The sequence below is a fragment of the Cannabis sativa genome, chromosome 5 (assembly GCF_029168945.1).
Source record: "Cannabis sativa cultivar Pink pepper isolate KNU-18-1 chromosome 5, ASM2916894v1, whole genome shotgun sequence".
Classification (NCBI taxonomy): Eukaryota; Viridiplantae; Streptophyta; class Magnoliopsida; order Rosales; family Cannabaceae; genus Cannabis; species Cannabis sativa.
The window spans coordinates 35,879,431-35,902,391 of NC_083605.1; the positions used below are offsets into that span (position 1 = coordinate 35,879,431).

The 22,961-nt window shown below is 32.5% G+C and overlaps 1 protein-coding gene and 1 long non-coding RNA gene across 2 annotated transcripts; one reads left to right on the forward strand and one right to left on the reverse strand.

Annotated features, from left to right (window-relative positions):
* Positions 1-7,476: 7,476 nt before the first annotated feature.
* Positions 7,477-8,231, reverse strand: LOC115717946 (blue copper protein 1b-like). The gene is made up of 2 exons (XM_030646913.2): positions 7,853-8,231; positions 7,477-7,766 (listed from the first exon to the last, which is right to left on the reverse strand). Exons 1-2 carry the CDS (start codon positions 8,025-8,027, stop codon positions 7,495-7,497), a joined length of 447 nt encoding a protein of 148 aa, XP_030502773.1. The 5' UTR covers positions 8,028-8,231; the 3' UTR covers positions 7,477-7,494.
* A 12,809-nt stretch (positions 8,232-21,040) lies between these two features.
* On the forward strand, positions 21,041-22,464 carry LOC115717259 (uncharacterized). Its single transcript, XR_009688078.1, has 2 exons — positions 21,041-21,209; positions 21,827-22,464. It is a non-coding gene; the product is annotated as an uncharacterized LOC115717259 (long non-coding RNA).
* The last annotated feature ends 497 nt before the right edge of the window (positions 22,465-22,961 follow it).

Sequence of the window (22,961 nt, forward strand, 5' to 3'; positions counted from 1 at the left end):
CCTGGTATAATATCTTTCATGCCAAAAGTTTTGAATACTTTATTAATATATCTCTTTTGTTATAATTCAAGAACATATCTTGAATTCCTAATACAAAATGGGTATATCATCAGTGGCAAGTAATTTTTTTACCAGTATAATACCATGATCATATTCTTACTCCCACTGAACCTATGATATATACACAATCATCAAAAGCTTTTATCTCAAAAAAATTCAAATGAGAGTACTTAATAAAAATTGTGTAATCATTGACGAGAAGCTTACTTTAGTTTATACATGGATTTTCGTAATTTGCAAACCATATTCTTTGGATCTTTGGACACAAAGTATTCTTGTTGCACATATAACTTTTGTCATCAATATCACTATTGATAAATGACACATTAGTAGTCCATTTGATATAACTCAAGACCGTAATGAGCAGTCAGTGTCATGCTTGTCCTAAAATATTAGTCTTTCAATTAAACCAAAAGAAAGTCTATTCAAAATAAATATATGCTTTATGAGTAATTCCTTACATACAAGACATAATGTGCATCTCTCCACAATGCAATTTGCATCCCTCTTGATTATAAATATTTATTTATAACCAATTGGTTTTACACCTTATAGCAATAGGAAAAATATCAAAATTTTATTGTCTCACATCAATTTGTATTTTTTATTTATAATATCAATCCAGTTTCGAGAGTTAGAACCTTCGAGCCTTAGTCCACGAGCCACACTATTATATATATATATTAATGTAGTAGTTGTCTACAAAGAGTTTCTCACTATCTATTTTTTTTTTCTTGACCCCTTAACTCAATGTAGTTTGGGATATTTATGGCCTCATAAAGATAGTAAAAAGGTCACCATTGTCGTAATTGTATGAGTATTACTTGCACAATTTCTTAAATTTGAACAATAGTACATGTCTGCCTATTTTGTACAACACAGATGATTTGACTGTTCATTGTGTAGCCGTCATAAGGGATATTGGATAGTGTGAAATCAGAGAATGATGGCTTTAAACCTCTGACACGTCTTTTCAAGGTAATTTGCAGACGTTTCCTCCATATTACATTTAATGCATCTATATATAGTGACCCTAGTTTGGACTCGTGGTGATCGGACCAATTCCTTTTTCTTACCACATCTCTTGATAAACTTGACTCTCGGAGGTGGAATAATACTGTAGCTTATTCTTCTGAAGGGACCGTGACTAATGATTTCCCTTGTACTCTTAGGAAAATTTATCATTATTAATTATTCCCAGAACATTAGTCTTAGCGCTACACGGTCAGCTCCTAACTTGCCAAGTATTATAGGAAAACCATAAACAACAGTAGTATTATAATCTTTAAAGCTCAAAATTTCCCAAGTACACAAAATTTAAGAAATCAATACTAATTCATTAATATCTGACGAGGAATGAGTGAACAAATGTGCACTCATCAGCAAGCCCCACATGAACAAGAATTTTCTTGAAATTATTCATCAAACCAGGGTCACGAACAGCCCCACCTTTTCTTTTGACGAGGAGAAAGAATTTTATTAAATAATAAATCTTCCTCACATAACAAAGGCCATTTGAACCCATTCACAAACTAAGAGAAGAACGTCCAAAAACTAGCACACAAACATTGATCAGGTTGTCCATACACCTCCGTATACCCCCATTTTAAATTAATGTGTGGGGATATAAGAATGTTAATATAAAAAAGCAAGAGTAGCCTGGCAAATCAACTACCATATTGTCAGATTCAAACATACAAACTACGACCCACCTTGTCAATCACTAACTTACCAACAAACCAAGCCGCACCTTAAAATGCTCTGAAATATTAGAATAATTGCAAAGAGGTTCAGATAGACTTTTTCTTTCTAAGAGTAGGGTGTTTTCCAGTATGTAGTTTCTCATCTTGCATTATGGAGGATTTCTCAACCTATATGATAACTCTAGCAGTGTGAGGAGGATTATGAGGATGAGTTTTGTGACGACATTGATAAGGGTTTATTAGCGAAGGGGGCTGAGAATAGCGCTCGCTAGCTTGCTGGTGGGTAAAGATATGTACTGAACCAACACCTCAGCAAGTTTCAACAGATTCTAACCAACTTGGATAAGTTGGTTATGACAGCTAGGACATTTTGCAAAAACTGTTTTAACTGCATTTTCTTGCTTTAGTGTAACATCTTGATTTCTGTTATTAAGTTCTTGTTGTAAGGTCTCTGACCATTATTCAATATAAATAAAGGTCCAAAGCTCAACATTATTCAGTTGAGCATTTCCATCATTCCATTGATCACTTTTCTCTCCATTACTCCTTTACTGCTCTCTCTCTTTCTCTTCTCTGTTTCTGGTCACTTTCTCTCTGGTTTACAAGGCTTTACATGGTATCAGAGCCATGGCAACCGATCGACCAGAAGCTCCAGAAAATCTGCTACCAAATGCAGCTGCACCAGCTGCTTTACCCAACAACAACCTGCTCCCATTGAATCTGAGACTTGATCGATCAAACTACCCTCTGTGGAGATCTTTAGTCCTTGCTGCAGTTCGTGCGTACAATCTTGATGGCCACCTGCTTGGAACAAATCCTCAACCACAACGAAATCTTGCAGGTAATACCCCAAACCCAGCTTTTCAACAATGGATTCGTCTAGATCAATTTATTATGCATTGGTTAATGAATTCCATATCTGAGGCAATGCTTGCTCATGTGATTCATTGTCAAACATCGGCCGAGATCTGGACGATTCTGAATCAATTGTTCGCCACAAGATCCAGAGCAAGACTACTGCAAATTCGTGGCTTATTGCAGTCCACCAAGAAAGGGTCACTTACCATTGATGATTACTTCTTAAAGATGAAGCAATATGCAGATTCTTTAGCTGCAGCAGAACAACCAATATCTGATGATGATTTGATTCTATACATACTCGGTGGTCTTGGATCGGAGTACGAATCGGTAGTTGTTAATCTCACCTCGCGAATCGACAACCCCACCCTCCAAGAAGTTCAGTTTATGCTTCATTGTCACGAAATGCGACTCAATCAACTCACCACGGATTCCCTCACCAACATACAGGCAAATCTTGCCAATACAAACATGCCACCACAAAATCGAGGTGGATATCAAGGAAACTCATCAAGAGGCTACAGGGGCAATCGAGGAGGCCGTGGAAACTATGGCAATCGAGGGGGAAGGGGAAACAGACCAATCTGCCAGTTATGTGGCAGAGCTGGCCATACGGGTCTCAAATGTTATCATAGGTTCGATATTACATTCAATGGCCCTCCCCCAAACCAAGGATCATCATTGACTGCACCTAATGACTCACCCCAAGCTCTATTATCTGAAACTGCAGCAACAAATGATACCTCAGGAGCATGGTACCTGGACAGTGGGGCAACTCACCACATCTCCAATACATCCGAAACTCTCACCAACTCAACAGACTACAAAGGCAAGGCAAAAGTGGTAGTTGGTAATGGTTCTAATCTCTCCATAAATAAAATTGGTTGTTCTTCCATTCCCACCAAATTTCCTCACAAATCTTTACTTCTCAAAGATATTTTACATGTCCCAAGTCTTACCAAGAACCTGTTAAGTATATCTCAATTCACTAAGCACAATAATGTAACCATTGAATTTGATGATGTTTGTTGTCTTGTTAAGGACAAGAACACGAAGCAAGCACTTCTTCGGGGTACCCTAACTGAAGGTCTTTACCGACTTCAAGTGCCACATTCCCCACCCACAAGTCAACCTGTTGAACAGCCTCCCAAGATCACAGTCAAACCAGCTATATACAATTTCACTACAAGTAGCAATCCTGTCCATGACAAGTCCAAGACATCCTCTGTATGGCACTGTCGTTTAGGACATCCTTCAAGCAAAATTCTAGCAAAAGTTCTATCCCAAGTCTCCCCAAATACTAAATGTAACAATGTTCCTTTTTGTGATGCTTGCCAAGTAGGGAAGTTACATCATTTTTCCTTTACACAAACTGAAAATAAAACCTCTATGCCCTTTGAATTAATTCTTTCTGATGTATGGGGACCCTCATTTTATCCTTCCAAGGATGGATACAAATATTATCTCAGCTTTGTTGATGACTATACTCGGTTTGTATGGCTCTTTCCTATGAAAAACAAGTCTGAAGCCACATCTTTATTTGTCCATTTCAATGCTTATGTTGAACGAATGTTTCAACAAAAAATAAAGAGTGTCCAAATGGACCTAGGAAAAGAATATGAACCCTTGTATAAATTGTTCACCACCCTAGGCATTGTAAGACGAAACTCATGCCCACACACACATCAACAACAAGGTCGAGTCGAACGTAAACATCGACATGTTGTGGATATCGGTCTTACCCTTCTTGCCCAAGCTGAAATGCCATTAACCTTTTGGTGGGAGGCATTCACATCAGCTGCCTATTTAATTAATAGGCTTCCTGTTCCCAACCTCAACTACCAAATCCCATATAAAATGCTATTCCACCATGCCCCAGATTATAATCTTTTAAAGGTTTTTGGCTGCACATGCTTTCCCTTATTAAGGCCCTATGAAAATCACAAAGTATCCTTCCGCTCTTCCAAATGTCTTTTTCTTGGGTATTGTCACAACTCAAAGGGATATAGATGTCTCCACTCTAGTGGTCGCATCTATATTGCCCGAAGTGTAACATTCAATGAAACCGAGTTTCCATACAAAAGTCTATTTTCCCCATCCAAACCTACAACTCAAACTCACACCACTCTCCTAGATCCCAATGATTTTCGTGTCCCACATACTCATCACAACACCATTATCACACCTACACAGCCCCAGTCAACCAACAATTTGAGTCATACCCCCTCCCCAACCATTTCTGAGCCAACCAACCATAACAATACATCAAACCAGTCATCACACCAGCACACCGATTCTGCCACTTCATCCGCCGCTCCCCCAGTAACACATAACATCCATCCCATGTCCACCAGGTCAAATATGGGCATCTTTAAACCCAAGATTTATCTTACCACTTCCAATAAAGGATCTGAACCAACTACCATCAAGGAAGCCTTAGCCAATCCCATATGGAACTCTGCTATGAACCAAGAAATGACAGCCTTGATCAAAAATAGAACTTGGATCTTGGTTCCTAAACCAGCAGACACACCAATAGTGAGTTGTAAATGGATTCATCGCATAAAATACAGGTCCGATGGCTCGGTTGAAAGACACAAGTCAAGATTAGTCGCCAAAGGTTTTCAACAAACTCCAGGAATTGATTATTTTGAGACATACAGTCCGGTTGTTAAACCTTGCACCATACGGATTATGTTTACCTTGGCAGCTACCAACAAGTGGGACATTCAACAAATCGATATTAATAATGCATTTTTGCATGGTGATCTTCAAGAAACAGTATACATGGCACAACCTCCCGGGTTCATAGACGCTCAACATCCCACACATGTGTGTAAACTCAACAAGGCTATATACGGGCTTAAACAAGCTCCTCGAGCTTGGTTTGACACCCTCAAAACCACCTTAATACAATGGGGCTTTCACAATTCAAAATCAGATACAAGCTTGTTTTTTATACAACAACACACATCTCTGCTGCTCTTATTAGTCTATGTAGACGATATTCTAATCACAGGTGATAATCCTACACACATTCATGCCATCATCAATGCCTTACAAAATCAGTTTGCCCTCAAGCAACTAGGCTCAGTAAACTACTTTCTGGGATTCGAAGTCATCAGGGACAATGACACCATCTTTCTCACTCAACAAAAGTATACACGGGACCTATTACTAAGAGCCAAGATGCTTGATGCCAAGCCACAGTCCACACCAATGTACACAAGCTCCAAATTGTCCATAAACTCCGGCACTCCTCTACCAAATCCCACTGAGTACAGGAGCATCATCGGGGCTCTTCAATATCTATGCAACACACGGCCTGACATCTCATTTGCTGTCAACCGTTTGAGTCAATATATGCAAACACCCACTACAGAACACTGGGGGGCTTGCAAACGTGTTCTCAGGTATCTCGCAGGCACCATACACCTCGGTCTCGTATTCACTCCTGCCCCTGCTCTCAGCATCAATGGTTACACTGATTCAGATTGGGCAGGGTGCCCAGATGACCGCAAATCAACCTCTGGCTATGGCATCTTCCTTGGCAACAATCTCATAAGTTGGTGTTCAAAAAAGCAACAAGTAGTGGCACGAAGCAGCACTGAATCCGAATATAGAGCACTAGCTTTAGCCACCTCTGAAATAATGTGGATACAATCCCTCATGAATGAAATATCAGTCCCTATTTCAAGCTGTCCGATACTTTGGTGCGACAACTTAGGAGCTGGTTCTCTAGCCTCCAATCCCGTATTTCATGCTCGCACTAAACATATCGAGATCGACCTTCACTTTGTCAGAGATCGTGTCCTTGCTCAACAACTCGACATCAGATATGTGGACTCCCTCAACCAAACTGCAGACATATTTACAAAACCCCTGTCTGTCTCACCATTCCTATTTCTAAGAAACAAGTTGACACTTGGTGTCCACCCGTGTCACTTGAGGGGGGATATTGAACCAACACCTCAGCAAGTTTCAACAGATTCTAACCAACTTGGATAAGTTGGTTATGACAGCTAGGACATTTTGCAAAAACTGTTTTAACTGCATTTTCTTGCTTTAGTGTAACATCTTGATTTCTGTTATTAAGTTCTTGTTGTAAGGTCTCTGACCATTATTCAATATAAATAAAGGTCCAAAGCTCAACATTATTCAGTTGAGCATTTCCATCATTCCATTGATCACTTTTCTCTCCATTACTCCTTTACTGCTCTCTCTCTTTCTCTTCTCTGTTTCTGGTCACTTTCTCTCTGGTTTACAAGGCTTTACAGGCTCGTTTCTATTGGAAAGTCCAAAGCACCTATGAAGTGAAGGTACATGAAAAGAATATCTTTCTCTTTCGATTCTCTCTCTTAACGGATCGCAAACACGTGCTTGAAGGAGGGCCTTGGATCTTTGATGATAACCTTCTTGTCTTGAAAGAATCCAATCATTTTGCAGATCCAGCTGTGACCAACTTTTACTTGGTAGAATTTTTGGTTCAAATTCATAAAGTCACGATATTTTGTATGAGTACTAGTTGGGGTTTCAAACTTGGCAAGTCTGTGAGTACGATTGTGGAAGTTCACAGTATCTTAAAGTTCATGTCCTTTTGGATATCACTTAGCCCTGACTCATATTATTAAGAGGCACTTTATTGTTTTAACCTTTTATAGTATCACCGATCTAATACAAGTAAATATTATTTGGCGTAATAACCATATTTCAAACTGATTATTAATAAAGCGTTCATTTATATCCTTTCACCCAAGTACATTATTGATCTCATAATACCGAACCCTAACAAGTGAATAATCAAGGATATGACATTTATTCTTGAACAAAACCTAATTATTAATAAGAATCAAAACACTCCAAAAATTAAGTATTATATGTCACCAGGAAATGGTAATGGAGCTGGAGTTGGTGGGTACATGGGAGACCATGCAAACTGATCAATCACATAAAGAGAGAGCTTTTGGCCGCCGAGGGAGCAATGTTGAGAAACACCACACAAGTACCATTTTCTTCCCGGAGTTGCTAATGTTATCACATCGTTTCCACTCGTCAATGGCACTGAACCCAATGGTGTTGAGCATTGTCTGAAATCCGTACCATTTACTTTGAAAACATTATGTTCTCCCGCCGGATAGTTGAATGCTGAAACAAAAAATAAAATAATAATAATTATTTATTTTGAGTGATTAAATAATAACTCCCAATTATTATTTCTTTCAAATAGTTACCTAGTGTGTCACCAACAAAAAACATCTTATCCTGAGCCCAAGCTTGATAATCGAAGTTTGTTGTCCACCCTGCTTCATCCCCAACAATGTAATCAACTGCTGAAATTGAAGGAACCAATGAGATAGCTATAATAGCAATATTAATGAAGATAATAATAAACTTGGAGGAGCCCATGACTAATGATACTATTGATTATTAATGTGATATTAATTAAATGATGACTGGTGATCATTATAAGTTGAACTGTTTGGTTATTTATAGGCTTTGGCACCATATTATATATTATATTGATCAATGATCAATAGTAGTCTGGCCTCTCTTGGACGGAAATGCCTGCATTTTTTAAAAGAAAAAAAAATAATGTCCATTGGAATTGACAATAATATTCTTTTTAAACTTATTACATTACCACTTTAATTATATGATTTGTTGTTTATTTTTTACAATGCTGATTTTTGGAGCCATTGCTTGCATGAATGTTTTTGCCAACATATAATAATTTCCATTTCCCATGAACATTCTTGGCCGGCCTCCAAAAGAGAGCTCTCTCTTTCTCTCACGATATAAAATTAAGAAAGTAGCTTTTTCTTTTTCAATAAAAAAAATGTACAAGTTTTCTTATTTGTTGTCACTTTAAACTTTAAATTATTTAGTTGGTTTTTTTTAGATTTAATTATTTATTAATTGTTTTTTCAAGAATAGAATTATTATGAATTATGACTTTATAATATTTACTGGAGAGTTTTTTGGCAAGGAAATATCTTTCACCCACTGGTACGAGCAGGTAACAAAGGTTTCACAATTAAAAGTTTTGGTGACTGAAATTTGTTCTGATGATGCGTATCCATGGAGGTCGATTATTTAGTGATGATCGAATATTACCATATGAAGGCCACTAAATCCGCTATAAAATGTTATATAATCTTAAGACTTAAATTATAATACGCTAATGAATTATCTAACTCTTAATCTTAGTTAGCGTTTGCTTAGAAGTAATAAAATGAAAAGGAATAGAAAGGAAACAATTTTCATTCTATTCATTTGTGTAGTTGCATTTTAAAGTATTGGAATGGCATTCCAATGGAATGCTCTTTCCACCATTTTGGTGGAATGGCTATTCCATTTTAAAAAGGAAGGAATGACCATTCCAATGTAACAAGAAAAAAAATTTAATTATTTTTTTATCAATTTTTTTTATGCATTTTAAATTTTATTCCATTCCATTCCTATTCTTATTCCCATTCCCATTCCTATTCCTATATTTTCATTCCTCCCAACCGAACGCCTAGTTAGCGTTTGCTTAGAAGTAATAAAATGAAAAGGAATGAAAATAAAATTTTATTTCATTTCTTTGTTTGGTTATATTTTTAAATATTAGAATATTATATGAAATATCTTTTGCACTATTGTGAAATGATTATTTCATTTTAAAATTAAAAAAAAAAAAAAACCATTTTAATGTAACATGAAAAAAAATTTAATAATTTTTTTATCAATTTTATTTTATATATATTTTAAATTTTAATTATTTCATTCTATTTTTATCCATATTCTCATTCTCATTTTAATTTCTACATTTTTCATTCCTCCCAACCCACCTAATAAGTTCCACAATCTTTTATTTTTTATTTTATTAACAAAAATTATGTAAATAAGCAACATCCTAACTCCGGATGGCTCCCGGTGGGATGTGGAGATTCTAGATGATCTCTTTGTTGATAGGGATAAACATTTGATCATGTCCATTCCTTTGAGTGACAACAACTTGGAAGATCATTTTGTTTGGTCTAAAGAGACCTCGAGCTTTTATACGGTTAAAAGTGCTTATAATTTACTCCAAAGGCTTAAAGGTGGATGGTACGAGTCTAATGATAACAACTTTTGGAGTAAACTTTGGAGCTTAAAGCTACCACCCAAGATCAAAAACCTGATGTGGCGTGCGGCGGTGGGTTGCCTTCCGACAATGATACAACTTCGAACTAAACATGTGGAGGTAAGCTCTCTCTGTCCTCTTTGCCGGGTGGAAACTGAAACCATTACTCATTGTTTGGTCACTTGCAATGTGATCAAATTATGCTGGAATAGGGTGGGCATCGGCACTACTAGTGACACAAGTATTTCTTTTCTTGACTGGTGCACCTTGGTTTTCAGCAAGCTGAATGCTGAAAAAAAGGCTCTCGTGGCTGCTGTGTGTTGGGCCATTTGGAATGCGCGCAATGAGTTGGTTTGGAAGGGAAAGACGACTCGTGTTGATGATATAGTTGGGTTTGCTAAACACTACCTTAATCAATGGAATAATGCTCAAAACTCTGTCCTTGGCACATCATACTCTGATGATCAGATTCATGATGGTGCAGAGCATTGGTCCCCTCCTCTTGCTAATAGCATTAAGGTTAATGTAGATGCAGCTTTATTTGATGATGGGCGGTCTTTTGGGTCGGGTATGGTAGCGCGTGATGATCGAGGTTGGTTAATTGAGGGCCGAACCATCTTGGCGATGAACATGGTGGAACCAATCCTTGCCGAGGCTATCTCTGTCAAGGAAGCTCTCACTTGGATCAAATTGAAGCAATGGCATCATGTGACTGTGGAGAGTGATTGTCTTGGGGTTGTGCAAGCATTACGTAGTTCTATTTGTATGATTTCTTTGTTTGGTCAAGTCATTCAAAGTTGTAAAAATTTGCTTGCGGATTTGAGTACCGTTGAGGTTATTTTTGTTAAACGATCTGCTAATTCAGTGGCTCATAGCTTTGCTAGAGCCTCTAAGTTGTATCCTGATCGTACCTTCAGTATGGAGTCTATTCCTACTGATTTGTTACCTTGTTTGGTAACAGAGTTTGTTGGTTAATGAAGTTTTACATTTTTCATTCAAAAAAAATCACATATTCAATATCAAATATTTTTAAATATTTTTAAAACTAATAAAAAAATGAACAAATTATATCACTACAAAAAACTGTTACTTTTAGTGACAACCTTTTAGTCACTACATAAATTTTTTGTGACTAAATGTGACTTTTAGTCACAATAAAAAATTACTTGTAACTAAAATATAGTATTTAGTTACAAGTTATCACTAATTTAGTTTTAGTCACAACAAATATTGTGACAAAAAATACATTTAGTCACAACAAATTGTAATTTTGTGACTAATACTTTTAGCCACTGACCTTTTAGTTACAACACAACAATGATAATTATAATTAGCCACAATTTTTTTATCTTTAATCATAAATTTTGTTGTGATTAAAAGTAAAAAAAATTTGTAGTGTATTATTGTCTAGTAAAACACACTTTCATAGTATTATGAAGATGTCTCTACACATTAACTTTTTTATAATCTTATTCTATTATCCCTTCATGTATATATATTATATTATATTAATATAAAAATTGAGATAATGATAGTACGTATACACATTTTCATTATTTATTTATCTTGTTATTCACTTGCATTATGAAGTCTTACTAATAATATGCTCGTTTCATTCTATTACATATGAAGTATTGGAAAAAATAATAAACTTCAACCACAACAAAAAAAAAAATATATGTTTTACTTATTACTTCAAAATTATATATACTTCCTATCTCATTTGTGGAATAATTCCCCCAAATAAAAAAATCTCTAAAAATTATTCTTGAAAAGTTATTCATGACTCACAAAATTAGGTAGTCCTTGAAGGTTTTCTTGTCCTTCTGGGAAGGGTCCTCAAGAAATCTAACCTTTCTCCAAAAAGGAGTTCCGGATGGCTCTTCCTAGAAAGGAGTTCTGGATAGTGTATTAGAATATTTCTAATTAAGGAAATAAAATAATATTATTGATTCTGATAAATGAATATTTTATATTCATTGACTCTGGACAGAATCAATTACGTAATATTCTATATATGGTCAGATTTCTATATTCATTACCTGATTTGATTTCCTGAATTAATTGTCATAATATTCTGACAATTAATGTGGCATAGATACTGATGGAGTATCTCACCTATAAATATAGGGTCTCGGTCCCCGAGCTCCTCACTCATTCTGTTCATAACAGCAAATTCCATCTAAAGAGAGTTGAGAGAGCGAGGAAGCCCGATTACCCATGGTAGTCAATTTCCTTTGCAGATCAAAGCTTATGTGGGTTTGAAGCTCAAGATTCAATGGCTGGAGGTATTTCGATCCTTATTCATAGTGTATATATGTTTGATTAATTCCGCACTTAATACTTAAACATATACATTTCAGTTTATATATATAAATGTCTAACAGTTGGTATCAGAGCGGTTTTTATCTCTGCCTTGATTTTAGTTTGAGTTTCATATATATATATATATATATATACTCGTATATACAGTGTTTATATATATATTTAATTCAGTGTTGATATATATATATTTATTTTCGTTGGGGTATATATTTATATATTCATATTCATTCAATCCCAATTATATATATACATATATATTTTCATACATATATACTTGTTTATTCATTCAGTTCATATATATATATTCATATACATATATATATATATATATATTTTTTCTTCATTTCATTACGTATATATGTTGTATATATATATATATTATTTATATATCTAAATGCTATATACAAATATATACATATATACATTCTGTTTATATATATACATACAGTATTTTTATTTTTCTGTATATATATGTATATATATTTATATATATATTGTATATGTATTAATACATTCATATATTAATATAGATTGTTCTAAGCATGAAAATCCACTTTGAAAAAACAAAGAAATCTCAAAATTATTTTTCAGAAAATTTTGGTGATTTTTAAAGTCTTTGTTTTATGTATTTTCGATGCATAAAATCTATATGAATGTCTTAATTTTTGCATTTAGATTCATTTGGAATTGATTTCATGATTTTTGGAAGTTTAAGGAAATTTTATCATGTCGTTTATGGCAGTGTATTTTTCAAAAAAAAAAAAAAAAAAAAAAAGGGAAAAAATTTCGATTTTTTTTTTTATATATTTTTTATTTATTTGGAAATATAAATTATTCTCCTATTGTTAATTTAGTCAATAAATTACATTCATTAATTTCCATTTTTAATTTAATACATATATTTAGAATTAATATGTTATTTAGTATAAACTGAAAATGGAAATTTGTTTTAATATGGTAATTAATTACATGATTTATTTAGGCATGTAATAATTGTGCAATTTGTATAATTGTGCATTTAATTATTTATTACCAAATTTATGTAATTTATTGTTTAAATTAATAAAATTTGAAAAATCTGCCATTAAATATAGTCTTTAATTTTGCATTTAATTCATTCCATATAATTAATTGTACTAATTTGTATAATTACCTTATTTATACAAATTAATTATTAGTATAAATATTTAAGATATTATATGGTCATAAATGCATAATTAATTATATATTATGGAATTAAGCATTTAATTTCTTATCATACAATAATTGTATTAATTTGTATTTATTTGGCAAATTTATGTTTAATGCAATTAATTTAGATTTGTATGATTTAAATGCTATACATAAATTCTTTTTATAGTGCTAGATATATTTAGAAATATTCAAACATTAAGATAGGTTGAATATTTTATATAGCACATTAAGTTTCATAAAACTTCATAAAATTATTCATAAAATATTCATAAAACTTCCTAAAATGAATAAAATATGAATAAAATGTAAGTAATTTTGTGGTTTGACATAAGAAAACATGAATTTGGGACAAATGCTCATATCTAGAACGGTTTTTAATGATCTTCGGACGACCACACTAGGAGCATTAATCTCAGTGATTGTCTACTATGTTAATAACGAAATTACTTTTAGGTAGAGCCCAATACCTAATGTCAAAGTGAAAATATAATTTTATATAATTAGGGAGTAGCCACAACATCCTTATTTGTATAAAATTATATATTAATTAAAATTCACCTTAATGGACATAACTTGTAATTAATTATATAGGTATAATAATTTTACCCCACAGGGATTTTATTATATTTGTATAATTAATTAGGATAATATGTTAAATTAAATTCTCTTAATTTACCCCACAGGGAGTTATGGGGATTTAATTTAATAGTGTTATCACAAATTTAATAAAGATAGATAATAAACTTCATTTTCCTAAACTAATTGTTTAATTAAATCTATCATAAAGTTCATATAATTTTATTAAATTTAAAATTTAGCCCACAGGCAATTTTGGATTTAATAAAATTTTAATCTTCAGTTTATACTTTGGTGTCAAGTGAACCACATAATTTTAAATAATTAGGGAGTAGCCACAGCATCCTTAATTATATAAAATTATATATATTAAGTGGATTAAGATCACATAATGGACATGAATTATGTGAACATAATAATCTTACCCTACAGGGATTTTATTATATTCACATGATTAATATGTTAAATTAAATTCTCTTAATTTATCCCACAGGAAATTATGTAGATTTAATTTAATAATTTTATCATAAAGTATAAAATTTTGAAACATTTATAAATAATTAAGTGTTTCATACCTTTCATTAAGATAGAAATATTAAACTTTAAGTTTTTCATAAATTGTGTAAATCTATCATAATCTACATCTAAATCTAATCTTATTAAATTAAAAATTTAGCCCACAGGCAATTTTTGTTTAATAAGATTTCATATGTAAGCATGTTTATTCATTGGTAAAAACATGATTCATTTAAACCTCAAAACTATATATGTAATTTTATTACATCACTATTCATAAATTTCTTCCATACCAGTAGAAATTTCCAAAAAATTTATTCTGATAACTTAATCTAAAATGTACAGTTTTTACTGTATAATTAAGAAAAATAAATCACACTTTATTATCACCAATAAATTTTAATTTATTGTGTATGAATTCATTCTAATATAGTTAATGTGATTATTAACACATAGTGGATTATTTTAGATTGTTATTCCACATTCATAAATTTCTTGAGGTTTACAAATAAACCTAAGAAAGTCAGTAACTGTGAGCAAATCTTATCCACAGACAAGATAAGTTCTCACATTTAGAAGTTTAAGGAACAAGCAATATAGTAGTGGCTTTGTTTTAAAATTGGCAAAGACCTTTATGTTCCAAGATTCTATTGAAACTTGATTTAGACACATTTAGAGGTCTTTACTACAAATGATGTCACTCATAAAGATATGCAAGTTCAATCTGACAATAAGAAATGTGTTATTAATAAGAATTCTTCTACATTATAGCACCAAAAATTATGGAACATATCTCCATAAATAGAATAAATGTTAGTAAATGGTGGGGATCTTCATTACACTTGATTTTACTAACTTTATTTAGAACTTGTGTGAATTTCATTAAGAATATGTATTCCAACAAGTCAAAATCGGTGCATACTAGAATTCTATCATATTAGAAATCATACAAGTCAATTAATTTTGAAGACATGGACTCAAATTTTGCATCTCTTTTTTAACGATTACTCACATAAATAATTTTTCTACAAAAGTATGGATTTATATGTTTCAAAGACATTTAAATCTTAAGTAGAGAAATGGTGCATTTTGCATATTAAGATAGTGAGATCAAATATAAAATGGAGAATACTACATCAAAATTCGTGAGTATGGATAAACTCCCAGTGTATTTGTAAAGTTTCTTTAAAAGCATGGGTTCATTGCCCGATACATATGCTTGGTACACCCAAATTATAGTGTGTAACAGATTTAAGAAACTAAGCATTTTTTGGACATGGGGTGGAGCCTACATAGCAAACTCCAATCTTTCCTAAATCTTTGTCTATTGATACTCAACAATGGGGTGTACATATCGAATCGTGTTCTAACCAAAGTTGTTTCTCAAACATATTTTGAGTTGTGATAAGGTTGAAAACCGACTTGATGACATGTACACATTTTATAAATACCCATATATAGTTAGAGTACAATTGTCAAAGAAAAGATCTGGGCCCTAAACCATAAATGAGCATATTTCATTTGAAAAGCTATAAGGTTTAAGGGTTACATATTTTATTATCCATCTCACAACACTAGAACTGTGGAATTAAGAATTGACTTGATCAGTGGGAGTGATCAATCTAGGAACCTAGTTTCTAAGAAAGATCATTCATATTTTCTCAAACTTCCACCTCAAGTGCTAGATTAATTATGATTCACAACAACCCTTAAGGTTAATGGTTATTGAGAATTCATAACTAATCATTAATAATCTACAAGTCATTGATAAAATTCTAATAAGTTATGTTATTTAGTAATTGCTTATAATAACATGTATATTGAACCATTTGCTCTTTTAAGAGTTTGTTGGTCCATCCTTAAGATGACTTATTAGAACAGTAAGATCAATGTTTTCTAGTGATTACATTTTGTACAATAAGAGTTCAACTACAATATTAATTTGAGACACAAATTAAATTATAGAATGATAAAGAATTGAAGTTGTAGTACAATATGCCATGAATGAAGAAATGAATATCTTAAATAGCAATAAAGTTTATCTTTAGTAAAGTTGTCTAATGGGGTGGAGAACATTAATTAAGCATAGGTTTTTTCACCAATAATATTTTCATTAGGCAACATTGAGAAACATAAAGATATAAAAGAATATTCATTGCTAAGAAATTCATTTTGAACTAAGAATCAATAACAAATGAGATTTACATTCTCACTTGTTTTTATAAAAGATTCTATTATAGACCTTGGCATTTGTTGCTTGTTTCAATTCATTAATCAATTCCAAACAGTGAACTAGAGAAGAAGGTATACAGCTGCCATAAAGATTTTTCTCTAATAGTGGTGAACATATGCAAGCTTAAGATGTCTACCTATAGATTAAAACAAACATCTCACAAATTGGTATTATATCATCTTTTCCTTTAGGTTCGAAAAGAGAATTATGGAAATAATTATATACCAGAAGGTTAGTGGGAGTAATATTTGTTTTATACGTAGACAATATGTTACTTGCAAATGATGATAAAAGTTTTCTATATAAGTTGAAATAATTCATATCTCAAATTATTATTTTGAGATAAGGAATATAAATAATATATATATTTTTAATTAATTAGAGAGTAGCCACAGCATCTCTGATTAAATAAAATTATGTATTATTCATCTGATATAACTTTTATCTTTAAGTGTGATAAATTTAACTCGAACCAGCATCTGAAAAATGATCTGGAGTGAGAATAAATTAAGAACATTCATTTGCTTCTATTTTAGAAGCCTAATGTATGCCTAAGAGTTTGAATAAGACTTTGCATTACATTTGTTTCAGGATCGTTAAGTAGTATCAGAATAACTAAAGTTAAGACCACTTTATTTTTCATACAAAGTGATGAGGTATCTTTAAGATACTAAAAATTATATTCATACATATTTTAAGATGAATTGACTATCTGGAAATATAGTTAACCAATTAGATTCTAACATACTTCACTGGTTGTATTTATTAACGTAAATCAATATTTTATTACGTCCTTAAGATTACCAGTAAGTTATATTGTAGAGAATCTTGATTGTTATTTCACTATAGAAGTCAGATTCATTTATTGTTTTGAGGATACATCTCGTATGATGTATTATAGAGTTTCATAGTAGGCCTAGAGTTCAGAATTACAGTTTCATTAGGCCATTAAGAAAATTTTGCGATAAATTCAGCTACAATATTTATGGCTAATAACTCTAAGAGTACTGGTCGAAGCTAGCATATCGGCATTAAGTATTTAGCCATAAAAAGGCGTGATAAGTGGTCATTAATCACGCAAACTGAATTGGGTGATCGCATAGATCCTTGACTAAAGGCATGCCGCAACACAAATTCAAGGATCATAAAGTAAATATGGGATTCAGTTAACCCATATGCAGTTTTTTATTTGTACAACCAAAAATTATTTAATGAAACTCTAATTTCGATATTTTCTCATATTTATGTGCACCTTAATTTCATCTGAGAAAATTATCGTAAGAGGACCTGAATAAACATAAGGGTTAGGGTTTATTCACTTAAGTACATTGCCACATAAAGTACATTGTTATATAATAAATATATCGTAATACATGGAAGATAATACTCGACTTATAATGAGGACATGTCGCTATGATTCGTATGTTTATTATATAATGAGGAACGTTTGGGTTTGAATGTTTTAGTTTAAATGCTGACCAAGTGGGAGAATATTAGAATATTTCTAATTAAGGAAATAAAATAATATTATTGATTCTGATAAATGAATATTTTATATTCATTGACTCTGGACAGAATCAATTACGTAATATTCTATATATGGTCAGATTTCTATATTCATTACCTGATTTGATTTCCTGAATTAATTGTCATAATATTCTGACAATTAATGTGGCATAGATACTGATGGAGTATCTCACCTATAAATATAGGGTCTCGGTCCCCGAGCTCCTCACTCATTCTGTTCATAACAGCAAATTCCATCTAAAGAGAGTTGAGAGAGCGAGGAAGCCCGATTACCCATGGTAGTCAATTTCCTTTGCAGATCAAAGCTTATGTGGGTTTGAAGCTCAAGATTCAATGGTTGGAGGTATTTCGATCCTTATTCATAGTGTATATAGTTGGGTTTGCTAAACACTACCTTAATCAATGGAATAATGCTCAAAACTCTGTCCTTGGCACATCATACTCTGATGATCAGATTCATGATGGTGCAGAGCATTGGTCCCCTCCTCTTGCTAATAGCATTAAGGTTAATGTAGATGCAGCTTTATTTGATGATGGGCGGTCTTTTGGGTCGGGTATGGTAGCGCGTGATGATCGAGGTTGGTTAATTGAGGGCCGAACCATCTTGGCGATGAACATGGTGGAACCAATCCTTGCCGAGGCTATCTCTGTCAAGGAAGCTCTCACTTGGATCAAATTGAAGCAATGGCATCATGTGACTGTGGAGAGTGATTGTCTTGGGGTTGTGCAAGCATTACGTAGTTCTATTTGTATGATTTCTTTGTTTGGTCAAGTCATTCAAAGTTGTAAAAATTTGCTTGCGGATTTGAGTACCGTTGAGGTTATTTTTGTTAAACGATCTGCTAATTCAGTGGCTCATAGCTTTGCTAGAGCCTCTAAGTTGTATCCTGATCGTACCTTCAGTATGGAGTCTATTCCTACTGATTTGTTACCTTGTTTGGTAACAGAGTTTGTTGGTTAATGAAGTTTTACATTTTTCATTCAAAAAAAATCACATATTCAATATCAAATATTTTTAAATATTTTTAAAACTAATAAAAAAATGAACAAATTATATCACTACAAAAAACTGTTACTTTTAGTGACAACCTTTTAGTCACTACATAAATTTTTTGTGACTAAATGTGACTTTTAGTCACAATAAAAAATTACTTGTAACTAAAATATAGTATTTAGTTACAAGTTATCACTAATTTAGTTTTAGTCACAACAAATATTGTGACAAAAAATACATTTAGTCACAACAAATTGTAATTTTGTGACTAATACTTTTAGCCACTGACCTTTTAGTTACAACACAACAATGATAATTATAATTAGCCACAATTTTTTTATCTTTAATCATAAATTTTGTTGTGATTAAAAGTAAAAAAAATTTGTAGTGTATTATTGTCTAGTAAAACACACTTTCATAGTATTATGAAGATGTCTCTACACATTAACTTTTTTATAATCTTATTCTATTATCCCTTCATGTATATATATTATATTATATTAATATAAAAATTGAGATAATGATAGTACGTATACACATTTTCATTATTTATTTATCTTGTTATTCACTTGCATTATGAAGTCTTACTAATAATATGCTCGTTTCATTCTATTACATATGAAGTATTGGAAAAAATAATAAACTTCAACCACAACAAAAAAAAAAATATATGTTTTACTTATTACTTCAAAATTATATATACTTCCTATCTCATTTGTGGAATAATTCCCCCAAATAAAAAAATCTCTAAAAATTATTCTTGAAAAGTTATTCATGACTCACAAAATTAGGTAGTCCTTGAAGGTTTTCTTGTCCTTCTGGGAAGGGTCCTCAAGAAATCTAACCTTTCTCCAAAAAGGAGTTCCGGATGGCTCTTCCTAGAAAGGAGTTCTGGATAGTGGACTCCAGTTGGCTCTATTCAAGAAGCTCCTCCTATGAGTGCTTTGGTCTGTGATTTTGGAAGTCCTCACACACGCTTTCGGAAGCACCTATACATGGAGATCTCGCTTAGAGGAGAGTTTGTTAAGGTTATTAAGTCCTGACTAACTTAAAAACTTAACTTCTTATAGCAACCGATTTTAGGATCTTGAACCTAAAACCTATATATACCATTTTAGACACAACAATTAGATTGAGTTTGGAGATAGAGAGAGAAGATTGAGGGAAAAGTGAGAAAGGTACAGATAAAAGAGAGAGATTGGGTTTGAATTTTTTATGAAGAATGTTCTATAGATGAAGAAGATTCTTTCGGAAGAGTGTGAGAGTTGAAACACTTTGAGAGAACTCATCAGAGAATCAATCTCAACTGTATTGTACCTGTTCTTTCTGAATCAATAAAGAGCATTTAGTGGTGTTCCAAAATTGGAGTAGAGTAATTAATCATATCGATGTATTGGATTTAAACCAGTATATATCTCCGTGTTGACTTTATTATTTCCTTCTTTGTTTTCACTTCTGGTTTTATACTCTGTTCATCCCTGTTCTTCTCTGATTATTTGTCATGATTTGTTAATTTTGTCATTGCTAATTGTTTGATTGTTTAAAGTTTAATTGATTTGATTATGCGTCTAGGTGATGATTAATAAAATTATACATATATAAACACATAGATTATAAGCGCAACAGTAAAAATTATAGATGATTGTTAATCTAAACTGCCAAGTTATCTTCCCTAATAATAAAATTATAAATATATATAAACATATAGAATATAAGCGCAACACTAAAAATTCAATAGATTAACGTAAAGTCACAGTAATAATTATAGCAGTACCGCAAATTAGTTTATGAGTATAAATTATTATTTGTGATGGGTAATTTGTAAAAGACAATTATGTCCTTAGCATAATTATGGAGATTGTAGAATATGGAGGCATTTTGGTAATTATTTTATTAAGATGATAATAAACATAGTTTTTATAAAAAAAAAATAAATAAATAATAAAACAATAAAAACCCTCATTGTTGGGTTTTCCTAGCTGACCAAAGGTATACACACACAAACACATAAATTTATTCTTAGAAAACCTTCTCCATTTTTAAGTTTTTTCTTCTTCCAATTCAAGAATCAAAGCTAGGCGTTGATGCATTTCTAGTAGAAGACAGTGAGGAGTAATGGTAAGTCTTTCATAGTTTATTAATTAGTAATCCTTTAAGTAAAGGAATTAGATAGTTAGATGTGGGGCTTGTGTAGATAATAAAATTATTAATTTGTTTTGATTTGTACTAAGTTGGGGTTAGTTCTTTGTGATTCTGAATTATTGATGTTGAGTGGCTGAGTTTAAGCTTGAAAATTAGTTTTGAGCTTTAAAGTTTAAAACTTGGGAGCTTTAATGGTAAGTTTTATGTTGTGGATTTAATCATATTTTTAGTTGCTAGTTCAGTTATAATTATCATTATAGACTAGTCTAGAAAATTTGGTGGTAATTGGATAAGTTTTAATCAGGTTTTTAGAGCTTTAAAATCAAAAAAAAAAAAAAAACAACTGGAACTCTGCTTTGATAGTTTCAGGTAAGGCCAATTTTTCATATTTTAGCCATAAATTTTACCTCGATCTTCATTTAGAAAGCTTTTAAAAAGCTTTACAACATGATTCATAATTTAGAGTGAAAAATATGTTTTTTATTTTAGGGTGTTTTCACCACGTAGTTTGATAGGAAAACCCTGGATTGTATACAGATATTAGAGATGTTTTAGAATAGACACTTACAAAGTTTACTGCTAATGTGACTTAGGCCATCACTCCTTGATATGAATTTCCACTAAGGTTGACTAGCACACCTGAAGCTGGATTTGAGGTAAGAAAAGTATTCAGATGCACATATACACATATTTAGTTATGCATGTATTATGATACTATTTACCTAGTATACTAGAGATAGCAGTATGGATATACATAGAGTTGTATTTAGATACCGATATCTAGTCCTAGAGGGTATCGAATAGTATAAATTAATGCTACTAACATTATGATTGGAGTGTTGGGATTAGTTTGGTATTATGGTTAATCATACTATAAACACGAACGTATGGATCTGATCAATATATGCATTGGATGCAATTAGTAGACTTATGGTAACTGAGTGTATGGATATATGTTGTATTTATATGTATGATTTTCTTACTGAGTCTGTTGACTCACATATACATTGTTATGTGTAGGTAAGGAAAAATCCAAAGCTGAATAGCACTGAGTTGGGAGATTGGTGAAGATTGTACATATCTACTTGTCTAGACCTGGAGGGTTGCGTTTCTCGGAACAACCACTAGCATACTTGTGTAAATGTCATTAGACGATACTTTTGCTATCTTATGATGTAAAATATTTTGTAACTAGATTTATGTGATCCCAGATTATAAGTATTTGTTAAAAGTGTTTGTTTTTAGTAAAGTTTTAACTATCACGAAAAGTTAGGAGACAATATCTTGATAGTACGTTGTTGGTCAGCATGGCAGTGGGTAGTGGAGGTAGTAGTAGTCGAGTGTCAGTCGGTAGGTAGTGTTTATACTATTTGTACTCGTTGTACCATCTTGAACAACCACTACTCATCCTCAAGCTTGGCAAAGGTGTGCTTGCTTTGACGGAATTTTCCTTTGTCATAGCTTCCTAGGGTATTCTCCTCTTGTCCACAAGGCTAACCTGACACTTTGAGAATTTGACAAATGTTGGGTTAAGACTAAGCTCATGAATGAGAGTGTGGGGGGCATAGTCCCCATGGAGTACAAGAGGAAGGGGCAGGGAGCAAAGCTCCTCGTGATGAAGAGAGAGAGGGGTTGGGAACTGGTAGTGAAGGAGGGGGCAGGGAGCTAGTGAAGATAGAGAGAGGGCAGGGAGCATAGCTCTCCATGATGATGAAGGAAGTGGAGAAA